Genomic DNA, 14,685 nt, shown 5'->3' on the forward strand with positions numbered 1-14,685 from the left:
GGATGGCGGAGGAAGGACTCTCCTGACGGCTAGCGACTTTCTTCGTGGGGAAGAAAGAAAACCCTCGAGTCGAACATAGGGGGTCAAATTTGTAAAACGGATTTTCAGAACATGGGGCAGCAAAGCACTTTATTTTGAACCCCCAAAACAAGTGCTTAAAAGATTTGAATTTTTTTTTTTTGATTTTTTTACATGAATACGCATGTATGTGGTCTAGGTACGTGTGAAATTTCATCCTAAAATATGCTGCATCGTACACTGCACAAAAAAGACAAAAAATGGCCGAAAATCGAAAAAAAAACTAGCCCCAAATTTGCATGTATTTTGTCGTTTTTGACTTTTTGTATCTTTCACATGCAAGGACGTATATTGGTGAATTTTGGGCTATACTGCACCGCTATACATGCATGTACAATTTTTTTTTTGAATTTTTCAAGCTATACAAATTAGTTTTTTTGAACTTCAAAATAATGGGCACAAAGTGCCCGTGCTCAGCTGTCAATTTTCGGTCAAATTTGCCCAATCGGTTGCAGATGCTTTGACAGGAGAGTTAGGAAAACAATCCAACTGTTTCCTTGAATCCGGAAGCAGCGGTGGCAAGACGTATTTTACATTGTGGCCCACTAATCAGTGTCTCGTACTCCCCCTGGCCAGATCCAAGTGCCCACCGGACAAAACCACCAACTTGCAGTCGTCTTCCCCACGCGCGCCCAGATCCAAGCCCTCCGCCATGGCTCCCACGGCGCCTTCGCCGGCGAAGTCCGCCTCCCCGTCCCAACCATCCGGGTACACCACTTCCTTCTCTGGCTCCCAAAATTGCTGGCCTCCCTAATCTTAACTAATCAATTGGGGCAATTTGAGAGCGTGCAGCAAGAGCGAGGTGTCGGATCTGAAGCAGCAGCTGCGGCAGCTGGCGGGGAGCCGTGCGCCAGACGCTGATGATCAGCGCCGGGATGTCTTCAAGCGGGTGATCTCTTGCATGACCGCAGGTATCGACGTGTCGGCGGCGTTCGGGGAGATGGTGCTCTGCTCCGCCACCTCCGACGTTGTGCTCAAGAAGATGTGCTACCTCTACGTCGGTGTCCATGCGCGCGCCCACCCGGACCTTGCCCTCCTCACCATCAACTTCCTCCAGCGCGACTGCCGCGACCAGGACCCAACCATCCGCGGCCTTGCGCTCCGCAGCCTCTGCTCCCTCCGCGTTCCAAACCTTGTCGAGTACCTTGTTACGCCGCTCACCACAGGGCTGAAGGACCCTAGTGCCTACGTTCGGATGGTCGCTGCTGTTGGTGCTGCAAAGCTGTATCACATATCTGCTACCACCTGCCTCGACGCTGACCTGCCTGCTGCGCTCAAGGCACTTATGCTCTCGGACCCTGATGCCCAGGTGAGCTTCCATGCTACGAACTGTTTTGATGAAATCGTTATTTTGTTTTCTGGCGACCATGTTATTCTACATGCTTGCAATGATAGAATAGCTATGCTGCCTAAAAAATCGCAGCATGCATTGTGTTCATTAAACCTGGAACTGGAAGTTAATCTCAACAGGAATTGAATTTTGTACTGCTGTTTTGCCAGTCTGTCTGTCCCCAATAATTAACTCTTGCTGACCGCGCCCTATAGGGTTGCATGGAACTGAGTTAAGCTGCAAGTTATGATTATGCTCTCACTGAAAAACGATTTGGTTTATATCTTGCTTGTTTGAGGTTGTGGCTAATTATGCCTTGTCGGTTTAAATATGTACTATCATGTGATGCATCAAGTAAATGTAAGTACTTTGCATCAGATGTCCATCACAAAGGAAATTCCAACCAGCTGATATAACCATGCTATCAACTTCAATATAAATATTTAGGAGTAATTGGTTATTATACCAACTTGTCAATCTCTCCAAAGGACTTTGTGACAGAAAGTATACATACAGAACCAGCTGTGGTAGCTTCTTGCAAATTCACAATCCCATTTGTTACGAAATTACAGGATTATAGTCTTATTAGGGAGCTTGCACCCTAGTGTTTTTAGTTCCAACATATTATATTATATCCAGCTGATCTGACACTGGATTAGATATTGTGATCTGGAGTTTGATTGAGATATATTTATTAGATACAAGTACAATTTGGGGGAACAGATGCTCTTGGTTTCTAACTAAAATCAATCTGTATATCTGCGAAAATATGATTGAAGATTTTGATTTGAGGATAAGAAAGAGGAGATAGATTCCTTATCCACCATTGTTGTGAGTTACCCTGCTTACTGCTTCTCCAATAGAGGTTGTGACGAAGCTTGATATGTCAGTGTTGGCGAATAGAATAAAATTGATGGATCCACCAGAAACTAGCGAGGACTCAACCACTCAAGTATGCCTTATAACCATAGTACTCCTTCCATTCCAATGAATAAGGCGTGCACGCATTTCAAAATCCAACTTTGACCATAAATTAGACCAATAATATATTTTTATGACTTAAAAATCATACCATTGAAAACTTCTTCGGATATGAATACAACGGTATAGTTTTTGTTACATATAACCCACATTTGGTTGGTCTAATTTATGGGCAAAGTTTAATTTTGGAATGTGCGCGCGCTGTATTCATTGAAATGGAGGGAGTATTCTCGACATTGTACTTTTCTTTTTGGAGCATCTAAACTCCATCCCCGACTTCTTCTAAAAACCGAGAAAAGGCTCACTTTCTCTCATCCCCAGTTCAAATATTTCTTGCTTGGCACCATGTCTCTTGTCTGTAAGGCATGGTTGAGCATGCATGCCTACATCATCGTCTTTTACAATATCATCATCTGTATCCATTGACCGGCCTCTATTTTTATCGATTGTTCTACAATACCACATCTCTTTCCAATGACCGGCCTCTATTTTTATTGATAATACCGCAGTTAGATTCCATTATTTGTGCCAGTCCCTTTGGCTAGTCTATGTGCGTATTGGCAACGATGAAGGATGATACCATGGCCCTTGTATGTATATATAAACATACTGAGTCAAATGGAAATGACTTCGAGTGCAAATCTTTGAGCATCTCTAGTAGACCCCCTATCCTATAATTGCAAAATGTATCCCTTAACCCAGAAAAAGCTATTTTGTAGGGGATTAAACCTTTCTTCATTTAACAGATCCCCTAGAACTTGATCCCTCAAAAAATCTCTTTTACCAATTCATCCAACCGTTTTCATACTTATCACCACATATTAATTCAAAACTTGAGAATTCAAGTACACACAAATCAAATACATATCAAATTTAATGTTCTCAAACTTAACTATTCAAATTCAAACACACCATATTGTCCAAATGAACCAAGAATCCAAATAAACATGATAAGAGCACAAGAATCAAGTGCTATGAAGTCGCCAATGATGCTCAATAAGATCTTGAAGTTGGTTGTGAGCTTCTTAGTTCTCGATCCTTTGGTGTGCTTGGAGGAATGCTCCGATCCTGTTTTGGGTTATGTTCCGGCTCCACCTCGACACCATTGTAGAGATACCGAAAGTCCTCCAGGTCCTCTCTCTCATCCTCGATGATCATGTTGTGCAAGAGAATAGATGCTCTCATGATCTGGTACAGGAGGGTCCGAGGCTTCCAATACTCAGCAGGGCTACGGACAATCACAAAGGGTCTTTGAAGCACACCAAAAGATCCTTTCTAGCAAATTCTTGGCACGTTGCAAAGTGAGATATCTTGTTGCCTTTAGGATGGTGGACTGTCTTCACAAATGTGGCCCAGGGAGGATAGATATCACCGACAAGGTAGTATAGGTAGTATCCCACGTTGTACTCATGGCCATTGACAACATAGTTGCAAGATGGATCATCACCGGCAACAAGCCTTGCAAAATGAAGAGATTGCTATAGGACATTCAGATTGTTGTGAGAGCCAGCCAGCCAGGCTTCCCGAAGTATGTGTGCCAAATCCAGAGATCATGTGATGCAATTGCCTCAAGAATGATTGTTGGATCATGTCAATGCTCTGTGTAGTGACCTTACCATGCCACATGACAATTTTTACATGTCCAATGCATACAGTCAATGAATCCAAGATCCTTGGCCAACATCTCTCTTCATTTTCTGCCATGAGCCTCTCGGTATCTCCATCAGTGGGAGCTCTCAAGTACTCTGGTCAATAGATCTTGATCACAGCTTTGTAGACTCGTTTCACGCAGAACATGGTCATTGATAGAATCAGCCGGGCATCCATAAGCAAGGACTCACACTGCTGTCGTAATCTTTGACAATGGACTTGCACTTGATGTTCCCGCTGCATTCCTTCTCAGTATCTCCACAACTTTTGCAATGTACTTGAAGAGATCCCGGTGCATCTGGAATTGGTGCTGAAAATAGTAAGGTGGATATACTGCATTCGACGCGAAGTAATCCCTCACTAGACCATCATGACCAATGATCCTATCCCGAAGAAACATCCTTCAACCAATTTGAGAACCACGCCCGGTCTCCTAAAATCCTTCTCCATAGCGACAAACGACAACCGCCAACTTGAATTCATCATCTTCTTCCGACGATGAATCGTCGAAGATCATCTCCCACAATCTCTTCATCTACATATTGGAGAGTTACATGATCCATTTGAGACCTTTCTTTAATGAAAAACAGAAAAAGAACATTTGGTTTTGGTACTAGTTGGCACGAGGAGGAAGAGGAGGTTAGCCTTGATGGGCAGGTGGTACCTTAGAAGGATACCTTTCGATATTTGAGGTCAATGTTGCAGGAGGATGGTGATGTCGATGAAGATGTGAGCCATGGAATCAAAGCCGGATGGATGAAGTGGCGCCAAGCTTCTGGCATTCTCTATGACAAGAGGGTGCCGCAAAAGCTAAAAGGCAGGTTTTATAGGATGACTTCGACCCGTAATGTTGTATGGCGCTGAGTGTTGGCTGACTAAAAGGCGGCATGTTCAACAGTTAAGTGTAGCAGGGATGCATATGTTGAGATGGATGTGCGGCCACACAAGGAAGGATCAGGTCTGGAATAATGATATACGGGATCGAGTTGGGGTAGCACCGATTGAAGAGAAGCTTGTTCAACATCGTCTGAGATGGTTTGGGCATATTCAATGCAAGCCTCTAAAAGCTCCAATGCCTAGCGGACGACTAAAGCATGCTGAGAATGTCAAGAGAGGCCGGGGTAGACCAAACTTGCAATGGGAGGTGTCCGTAAAGAGAGATCTGGAGGACTGGGATATCACCAAAGAACTAGCCATGGACAAGGGTGTGTGGAAGTTAGCTATCATGTGTCAGAACCATGAGTTGGTTTTGAGATATTATGGGTTTCAGCTCTAGCCTATACCCCAACTTGTTTGGGACTAAAGGATTTGTTCTTGTTGTTGTTGTAAAGGCAATTGGACAAACACCTTGTGGGCAAACGGGGTCGGAGAGATGGTGGCCGGCGACGGAACTTCGGCTAGGGATGAACGACGGCGGAGGACACCGGCAACGGTGCCTACCAGGCCGCAGAGGTTATTCCTGAGCGTGGAGGCGACGAACGCGGCCGGGATGTAGATGCAGCGCCCGCAATGGGCTACTTTGTCGGTTCCTGCGCCGTCGGCTAGCTAGGGCTTGTGCTTGAGCTTGCTACGCCATCTCCAAGGTCAGCCGGTTCGATTTCCGGCAAAAACGGACCTCGGCGTCGACCGGGTGGAGCTACATGGTGGTAGCCCCGTCGGCGGCGAAAATGCCGATTCTGGCGCCGGCGAGTGAGGAGAAGGCGCCGGAGAAGGTGACGGGCCTGCGGGCTGGTGGCATGGAACGGTTCTATCGACGGGGGCTCGACGGCGGTGGCGAGAGGTGGGGCGGCGCCGAGAGGAAGGTCGGGCGGCCGCCTAAATTTACTGAGAAGCTGTGTCTCCAGAGCAAAAACAGGATGGACGGCTGCGTTTTAAGAGATGCAAAGTTATATTTTTGGGGGATTATTGGTGGGATCTACTAGATAGGTCTTATTCCCTCAAACCAGAAAATTACCCCCCAAATATAACTATCTGGGGATCTGCTAGAGATGCTCTTACATCGACTAGTTATATGGCTTCAAGCCTGCTGCTAACTACTGGAATTGCCACACGTCTTGGGTCTTAGGAATACTGTTGGAAGTTAGTATTCATAAACTGTGGTGTTGAATGCACACAAAATTGGAAACTGTGGGTTTGAAAGTATTTTGCATCCAAATAGGACCCATTGTAATATTCTAGTCTGTGGTATTCAGTTGTAGTCTTATGGAAAGGGTTGGAAGGTCCTGTCTTAGGAAGGAAATTCTTACTTAAACTGACATGTTTCATTGGACAATTTGAGCCTTGGTTCAACTGACTAGTTTTTTAGTTGTTTATCTCTTGTAAATGCCATTTTTTGGGTAACCTGATTACATTGCCGAAATCTCCAGGTGGTTGCCAATTGCTTGCATTCACTGCTTGAGATATGGACCCTAGAAGCTGCCAATTCAGAGGCAGCAGGGAGGGAGATTGAGACACTATATAGCAAGCCAGTGGTGTTTTACTTGCTAAACAAGTGAGTTCCACCTTTGAAGATTTTGTTAGCAATACTTCCTATGTGCATTTACTCAAATTCTTTTATTTTGAATTGCAGAATCAAAGAATTCAGCGAGTGGGCACAGTGCCATGTTCTTGAGTTGGCGTCAAAGTTCATACCATCTGATAATAATGAAATATTTGACATAATGAACCTGCTTGAGGATAGACTTCAGCATGCAAATGGAGCTGTTGTTTTGGCAACAATCAAAGTGTTTCTCCACTTGACGATGTCAATGACCGATGTTCACCAGCAGGTGTACAGTGTTCTATATCTTATGTTCCTGGATATGCAGTCTTACTCTTGCAGCACAATTATTGGAAGTCTTAATTTTTATCCTATTTATATGCAATCAAATACACTGAATACCACTTCACATGACCAGTAAACATACATATATCTATTTTCTGGGAGTTCATGTGGTCTTCAAATTTCTTCATTCAGAGGGCACTTCAGCTATTTATTTTCCCATGCTTGTAGTTAGCTATGCGTACACCAATATACTGGATTTTCCTTTTTATGCCACTATTACAGACTTCTTAAGTGAAATGAGATCTTGATTGAGTATCTTCTAAATCATGTTTGCACCCTCCATTTTAGGTTTATGAACGCATAAAGGCACCTTTGCTTACTCTGGTAGGTGCTGGGAGTCCAGAACAATCATATTCAGTGCTATGTCATCTGCATCTTTTGGTGATGCGTGCTCCCATGTTATTTTCTTCCGACTACAAAAGTTTCTACTGCCAGTTTAGTGATCCTTCGTATGTGAAGAAGCTGAAACTTGAGATGTTGACTGCTATAGCAAATGAGAGCAACACCTATGAAATTGGTATACCAGATACCTGATGGTGTCATATATCTTGCAAAATATTTGATATATTTGTTAGTCCAGTTGCTTTCCCACCCGTAAAATGCTCATGCCATATTTTTCTTCCTGCTAGTAACCGAGCTGTGTGAATACGCTGGAAATGTTGATGTACCAATTGCAAGAGAGTCTATCAGAGCAGTTGGAAAAATAGCTCTGCAGCAATATGATGTGAATGCTATCGTTGACAGGCTTCTACAATTTCTTGAAATGGACAAGGATTATGTGACTGCTGAGACTCTTGTAAGTTCTATAATGCTAGCTATTGATCCTTACTGAGGGTAAAATCTTGTAGGATTACATTCAACTGTGCATCCTTTTGTGCCTGAATAAAAATTAAAATGCAGGTCTTGGTGAAAGATCTTTTGAGGAAATATCCTCAATGGAGCCATGATTGTATAGCTGTTGTTGGAAATATTAGTAGCCAAAATATTCAAGAGCCAAAAGGGAAAGCAGCTCTCATATGGATGTTGGGTGAATATTCTCAAGATATGCATGATGCTCCATATGTTCTTGAAAATCTTGTTGATAACTGGGATGAGGAGCAGTCTCCCGAGGTACTAATAACACTTTTCTTGTTTCGTGTTGTTCGTATTTCCTGCCAAATTAAGATGCATCAGTGGGTTTCAGTATGAATTTTTCTTTCTTAAAGTTCCGTATGAAATTTACATGGCTAGCTAAAGCAATCTTCGATGGCAGAATATGAGTTGTATTGACCTTGTCCTATATTTATGTTAAAAGTATATTCGCTTTGATCATATGCGCTCATGATGTTGTGTCCTGTAGTATCTAATGGTTTGCTGGTACCATACATGTTTAAGATAAAGGCTAAAGCATTAGATCAGTTAGAACTGGAAATGGTAATGATTGCAATCTTGGTTTATAAAGGCTGTAAAGTTGAATGTCCCATCAAGTTTTACTGTAATGAATAGTGTGGTTCATGAGTGAAACTCACATATTAGCGTGTCAACACTAAGACATTTCTCTTGCCGTCTTTTAGTTATCTTGAACTAAGTAGTTTATTTGGAATCACCATATAACTCTGTTCCGTTTTCAGACTGTTATATGCCATGGTCCACTGTCACGGCCCTAGCCAGTAGGTACTTAATGTTGAACTAAACATCATTCTTCCAGTGATATCTTATTTTCAGGTTCGTTTGCATCTTCTGACTGCGGTGATGAAATGTTTCTTTAAGAGACCACCCGAGACACAGAAGGCATTAGGGGCTACATTAGCTGCTGGTCTAGCTGATACACACCAGGTTTGGATTTTTTTATGATAGTTGTTGGATTATTCATATCATAACAAATGGTAAAAATGTTGTTTCTCTAGCTTAACTGCCACCTCATTGCAGGATGTTCATGACCGAGCACTTTTCTACTACAGGCTTTTACAATATGATCCAGCTGTAGCTGAACGTGTAGTAAACCCTCCCAAGCAAGCTGTCTCTGTATTTGCAGACACACAGAGCAGTGAAATCAAAGATCGGATATTTGATGAATTTAACAGCCTATCAGTTGTATATCAGAAGGTACATAACTTAATTTGACATCTGACGTGTAATTGCCATTAAAATTTCAAACACTGATAACTCCATTCACCGATACCTCTATCAAAATTTTGTTGTTACCATTCCAGGCACGTGCCAAATTTTGTGCATATTGTATGTTGCAACATTTAGTGCATCTTGGGGGTTATGTATGTTCAGAACATCTGACAACATTGTTTGCGGACTGCCTTTGTTGTCAGTGATGACTGATGAAGGTGCTGAAGATTATGTTTTGGCATTGCAAAGCTTGAGTGGCAAATAATGCAGTCGGGGCAACAGAAATTCATTTCCTTCTACCAATATTCATTAGCTCTCAGTGGAGGCATTTGAAAGCAGTAATTTGGTAATTAGTAATAAACTAACAGTTAGCTCATGGGTTTTGGTTGGTCATCGGCTATAATCACTTGCAGTGCCAAGCAAAACCAGTGTGGTCCCACATGCTTCAACCTTTTAAAGCAAGTAGTTCAGTTCATAGAAAGAACCACGCGGAACTCGGTCAATATTGCAAATTCATGCATCTCAGCATAGATTAGATTAAGCACTGTCCTATAAGCAAAGGCTTTGCTGGGTAGCAGTCTTCAACTGTAAAGCTAGTTAGGAACCTTAGTAACCAGTTTCTGAACTCCTGCTTCAGGCAAGTTGAGTTAATACATCTCAAAAGAGTCCATGCCATGTCACGTGTCAATCTTGTCTTTGTTGAGTTGCAAGAGATGTGCTTGTTCACATCTTTCTGTGATTAGAAATCCACTGGTTTTATGGCTAAGATGGGAACTTAATACCAGCATGATGTGCAATTGTTGTCATTGACTACTGCTGGATAAGATTGGAGCATAATTTGTAGCAAATCAGCTACTCAAATATAATCATCCGCATTTTTATTTTGGAAAATTTACATGAGAAGTATTGACATCTTTGATGGATTGCAGCCCTCTTACATGTTTACCGACAAGGAACATCGTGGAACATTCGAGTACTCAGAAGATCTTGCGAACTTAACTGTTGGGGCAGATGCTCCAGAAACCGTCATTTCTGCCCAAAGATACCAAGAAAACGATAATGATCTTCTGCTAAGTACTTCAGATAAAGAGGACAACGGTATAAGAAGCAGCAATGGTTCTTACACCTCTACATACAATGCTCCTTCCGATTTGCTAAGTTCGCAAACACCAGCTGAAACTGCACTAATAAATCCTAGTAGTTCGACATATTCAACACAAACAAACTTCAGTCTCGATGATCTTCTTGGACTTGGTGTTCCTGATGCCTCAGCACCTCCACCACCTCCTGCACTGGCCCTCAACTCAAAGCCTGTGCTAGATCCTGCGACTTTCCAGAAGAAATGGGGCCAACTGGCATTATCCTTTTCTCAGGTGTGTTGCTTTTAAGTTTTTGTCCCTGCTACATTTCATGATTATGGGCAGCGGCAGCATAGTCTTGTGTCTTTTTCTCATTGCCTGGTCAAGTTTCTTATGATTTTAGCAAGGTAATTGCGTGAAATCCTATGTGCTGCTGCTGTCTAATTTGTCCATGAGGCTCATCTCAGCTGTGTTTGAAATTAGCAGTTCTGATGTAGTGATGTTCTATGTTCCTCTCAATGGTTTCACTTGGTTTGAGATTATTATGATTTTACTTTGGTAGTATTGCACAAGAGGATTCTGTGTGATAATCTGCTTCTGTTTGTCGTTTTCCTGTATGGGTCCGCCCTTGAAATTCATCATCACATTGGTAAGTTTGAAATTGTAATTAACAAATATTCTTCTCTAATATGGTTTGTTCTGTTGTAGGAATGCTCTTTAAGTCTACAAGGAGCAGCTTCTTTGATGAATCCCCAATCGCTCATTCGTCATATGCAAAGCAACTACATTCAATGCATTGCTTCAGGCGGTCAGCCTCCAAACTACAAGTTCTACTTTTATGGTCAGAAAGCTGGGGCTGCTGCTTTCTACCTTGTAGAATGCATTGTTAACACAGCATCAGCGAAGGCCCAGCTCAAAATCAAGGCCGAGGATGGGACTACTGCTGAGGCATTTTCTACCTTGTTTCAATCAGTATTGTCTCAATTTGGGCATTCTTGATCGTGAGCATTTTCCTTCTCGGTGATGCACCTGCCTCCAGCTTTTCTGGCTCTGCACAATATCTCTGCAATCCACTACATTAAACTCCAAGCAAAGCCTTCCGCTACATCTTTTTATCAGAAGCTTGGAGCAGGTGAAATTTGCCGTTTGCCTCCCAGTGTCATGCAAGTACCATCAGACCATTAGATTCTGCAGGGAAAAGACACCAGAGTTGTTTTTTTGGGATTTTTTTTGGTGGGTGAAGTCACTAGCACTGTACATTACTATACATTTCATTCAGTCATCTGGTGATGCGGCTAATTTCTTCAGGGTTATGGTGGTTTAGATGGTGTGTAACCTTGTTACTGGACTGGACATTATATCACCTCTGTTGATGAGAATAGATGGACACCTGTAATTTGTTTGCAGGGTGCAATAAAGCAAGAGTATATTCGACTTGTATAAGTTGGAATTCGAAGTACATGTACACAAACAGAAGTGTGATGATCACAGCAAGTTAAAGTTAAACGTCAACTTCTTAAGGACATAACAATAGTTCAGACAATTAATCTTTACATACAGTGATGTAGACAAATCATATCATAATTTGTAGTATGAAATTGGACACCATACAACAGCAAAACGTTGTCTGTCTAGTCCTCATCGCAAAAATTTCTGTGGCAATCGTTAAACACGGCTTACTATTTGTAAGTGCCTTAATATTAAGGACCCTTAGCTGGTGAATGTTCGCTTGGAGGGTGACAAATGATTTCACAGTTGCGAGGGGATGACAGCTTAACAACATTGCAGTTCCTTTACAAGAAGACAATTCTTTAGAACAACCTTATATATCAGGTATAAACTGTGTGTCCCAACAACAACACGACTAACTAATTAGCCATGGCCTCAATCAACTGGCATGCATTCTGGTGTTCCATAAATCCATCTAGGCTGTTTCACGACTAACTAATTAGCCATGGCCTCAATCAACTGGCATGCATTCTGGTGTTCCATAAATCCATCTAGGCTGTTTCACGACTAACTAATTAGCCATGGCCTCAATCAACTGGCATGCATTCTGGTGTTTCCATAAATCCATCTAGGCTGCTGAAACAGCAAAGCTTCTGCTAGCATTGTGGACTGAATGAACGAGCAGTCAGGCACCAAGAGTACCAAAATTACGCAACACAGCAATAATGAGCAGTACTGCTTACTGTTAATCAATCAAAGCAATTAGTTCACTTAAAACATACACACGCATCAGGCAGAGAAATACAACTCAGACAACTAACACTGAAAGTTCAACATAGCACAATATATTAATAGCAGATCTGTAGCATCTCAGGTATCTAACAAGATCCGATCCAATCCAGGATCGATCCGACCACATAACATTATTAGACACAGATCAGATAAAAGATCACCACCCAGGGATCAAGAACTCAACCACCAGGATTCAATAAACAGCAAAAACATCTACTAGTAGTAACTAAAAGGAGATGGATCGATCCAGTCTAGGGCTCGCCGGGGATTGGATCAGACGGGGGTCAGAAGCTGGAGCAAGCTAGGTTTGGGCTCGTCTCCCTTAGTCATGCCGACGACGATGATGAGCGGGATGAAGCCCCAGTGCGCCACCACCTTCGCCGTCTTCATCGTCCACGTGCTCCACTCCTTGGCGAGCTGCACCGCCACCGCCGCGGTGGACTGCTCGTCCTCGGCCGCGGACGAGCCCCTCTTCGCACCCTTGCCCTTCGGCTTCGGCTTCAGCGACGGCCGCGACGCCATGGCGACTCCTCTTGATTCTTCGATTCGCTGGACGAAAACCCTAGAGATGTGGCCTTTGGGGATGCGTTGATCTGTCGTTTGATCTGGTGCGTTGTTTCCGGTTAATATTGGCTGCTTCCTGGGCCAGTCCTTCTCGTGTTTGGTTAGCAACTACAGTAGTATCTCTCTGGGAGACCTCTCAAGGGTCCTCAAATGCTATTGGGCTAGGCTTATCTTTGAATTGGGCCAAACTTTCCAAGTAACCAGGCGCTGAGCATTGTGGACATTCTATTTGAAGCTAACTGCACAGGGAACAGGTGCGAGCGAACGACATGGGCCGGCCCACTGCTGGTCGATTTTCTTTTCTGCTGGTCGATTTACCGTGCCACAGGATCCCGGTTTGGTTCCCGAGGCGGTTTTTACTGGTTTTGGCTTTTCAGATTTTCCTTTTTTAATTTCTGTTTCTATTTCTTTTCTTCTTTCTCCCTTTTCAAGTTTTATGTTTTTTTCTGTTTCCTTTTCAATTCATGTCTTTTTCAATTTTTTTATTTTAGAAAAATTTGAATTCCGAATTTAAAAACTGTTCCTTTTTTCAATTTTGTTCACAAATTTAGAAAAAAATACGTTTTGAAAAAGGCTCAGGGTTAAAAAAAGTTCCCTTTTTCTGAAATTTGTTTACAAATTCAAAATATGTTCAGAGTTTTCCAAAAATATTCGTGGTTTCAAATTTTCTTGAATTCCAAAAAAGTTCTGGTTTTCAAAATTTGTTCACAGGTTAAAAAACGTTCCAGAATTTCAAAAAATGTTCAGGGGTTCCCAAATTTGTTTGGAATTTTGAAATTGTTCAAAATTTCAAGAAATGACCACTTTCTTGAAAATTTGCTCACGTTTATAGAAAAACGAAATTTGAAATTTGTTCACGTTGTTAAATAAATGTTCGCATGATCAAAAAATTGTTCACCATTGGAAAAAAGTGTCCAGGATTCGGAAATTGTTAACAATTTCAAAAAAGTTATTTTTTAAAATACTGATTTCAAATTTGTTCTCATTGTTAAAAAAATGTTCAAACTTTGAAACATTACTTACCTTTCAAAAAATTGTTTATAATTTCCAAGATTTGTTCGAATAAAATTAAAAAGTGTTGAGGTTTGGCAGAAGCACTATTGTTAGTTCTCGTATATCAATGCTGCAAATCAGTCACTTACAATTAGAACAAACCCCTATTATATATACAAGAAAAAAAGTTTTGTTTGGTATACTGTGAGCTAAGTATTCTTTTCCTATCAATGAACTTTTCATAATTTTCATAATAGGATCCTCATATTTTATTATGAAAATTATGAAAAGTGGAGTATTCTTACAATAGGACCTAAAACTTCCAGCTATCTTCTCCAAAATCATAAGGTTAGTAAATCTTATTAATAAGAGCATAAATACTTTCATTCTTGAAAATTTAAAAATATATCCAAAAAGCCTTTTCTATTTATCCATTTAAATTTCATCATTAAATAGAAACCCTTTTGGATTTTTTTCATTGTATTGAAAGAACCGAAGTTCCTTCCCTTAGAACTGTACTTAAGAGTTTCCTACCTCATACGGCTCAGAAATTGTTATCTGAATTTCCCCTATCTTAACTGAATTCAATTTATCAAAAATCGATCCAATTTGTTCTTGGGTCAAGTAGAAGAAATTAATTACCTAAGTTTCAAACTCTAATTTTTATCAATAATTAGTTTGATCTTTTTTTCCACCTTCAAAAGAATGAAGCATAGATAGATATAAAGCCTTCGTTCAAATTTTCTGAAAGGTCGCATGGCTATTGGCATCACTTCATTACCAGAGGTCTCAAGTTCCATTCCTCTAGAGCGCGCTGCTTTTTTGGGCATTTCCTATTCGGCTCT

General features: G+C 41.5%; 2 protein-coding genes across 3 annotated transcripts; one reads left to right on the forward strand and one right to left on the reverse strand.

The window, feature by feature from the left end:
• Positions 1-637: 637 nt before the first annotated feature.
• Positions 638-11,485, forward strand: LOC119276326 (beta-adaptin-like protein A). Of its 2 annotated transcripts, XM_037557368.1 has the most exons (12): positions 638-786; positions 871-1,387; positions 6,406-6,530; positions 6,609-6,807; positions 7,152-7,380; positions 7,493-7,659; positions 7,764-7,973; positions 8,568-8,678; positions 8,772-8,948; positions 9,893-10,336; positions 10,751-11,054; positions 11,273-11,485. In XM_037557368.1, exons 1-11 carry the CDS (start codon positions 731-733, stop codon positions 11,039-11,041), a joined length of 2,526 nt encoding a protein of 841 aa, XP_037413265.1. In that variant the 5' UTR covers positions 638-730; the 3' UTR covers positions 11,042-11,054; positions 11,273-11,485. The 2 variants fall into 2 exon arrangements, with proteins under 2 accessions (XP_037413265.1, XP_037413264.1); XM_037557367.1 differs by having other exon boundaries at positions 10,751-11,485.
• An 823-nt stretch (positions 11,486-12,308) lies between these two features.
• On the reverse strand, positions 12,309-12,925 carry LOC119276327 (mitochondrial import receptor subunit TOM7-1-like). Its single transcript, XM_037557369.1, has one exon. The coding sequence runs from the start codon at positions 12,803-12,805 to the stop codon at positions 12,557-12,559; it is 249 nt and encodes an 82-aa protein (XP_037413266.1). The 5' UTR covers positions 12,806-12,925; the 3' UTR covers positions 12,309-12,556.
• Positions 12,926-14,685: the final 1,760 nt, after the last annotated feature.

The sequence above is a fragment of the Triticum dicoccoides genome, chromosome 3B (genome assembly GCF_002162155.2).
Source record: "Triticum dicoccoides isolate Atlit2015 ecotype Zavitan chromosome 3B, WEW_v2.0, whole genome shotgun sequence".
Classification (NCBI taxonomy): domain Eukaryota; kingdom Viridiplantae; phylum Streptophyta; class Magnoliopsida; order Poales; family Poaceae; genus Triticum; species Triticum dicoccoides.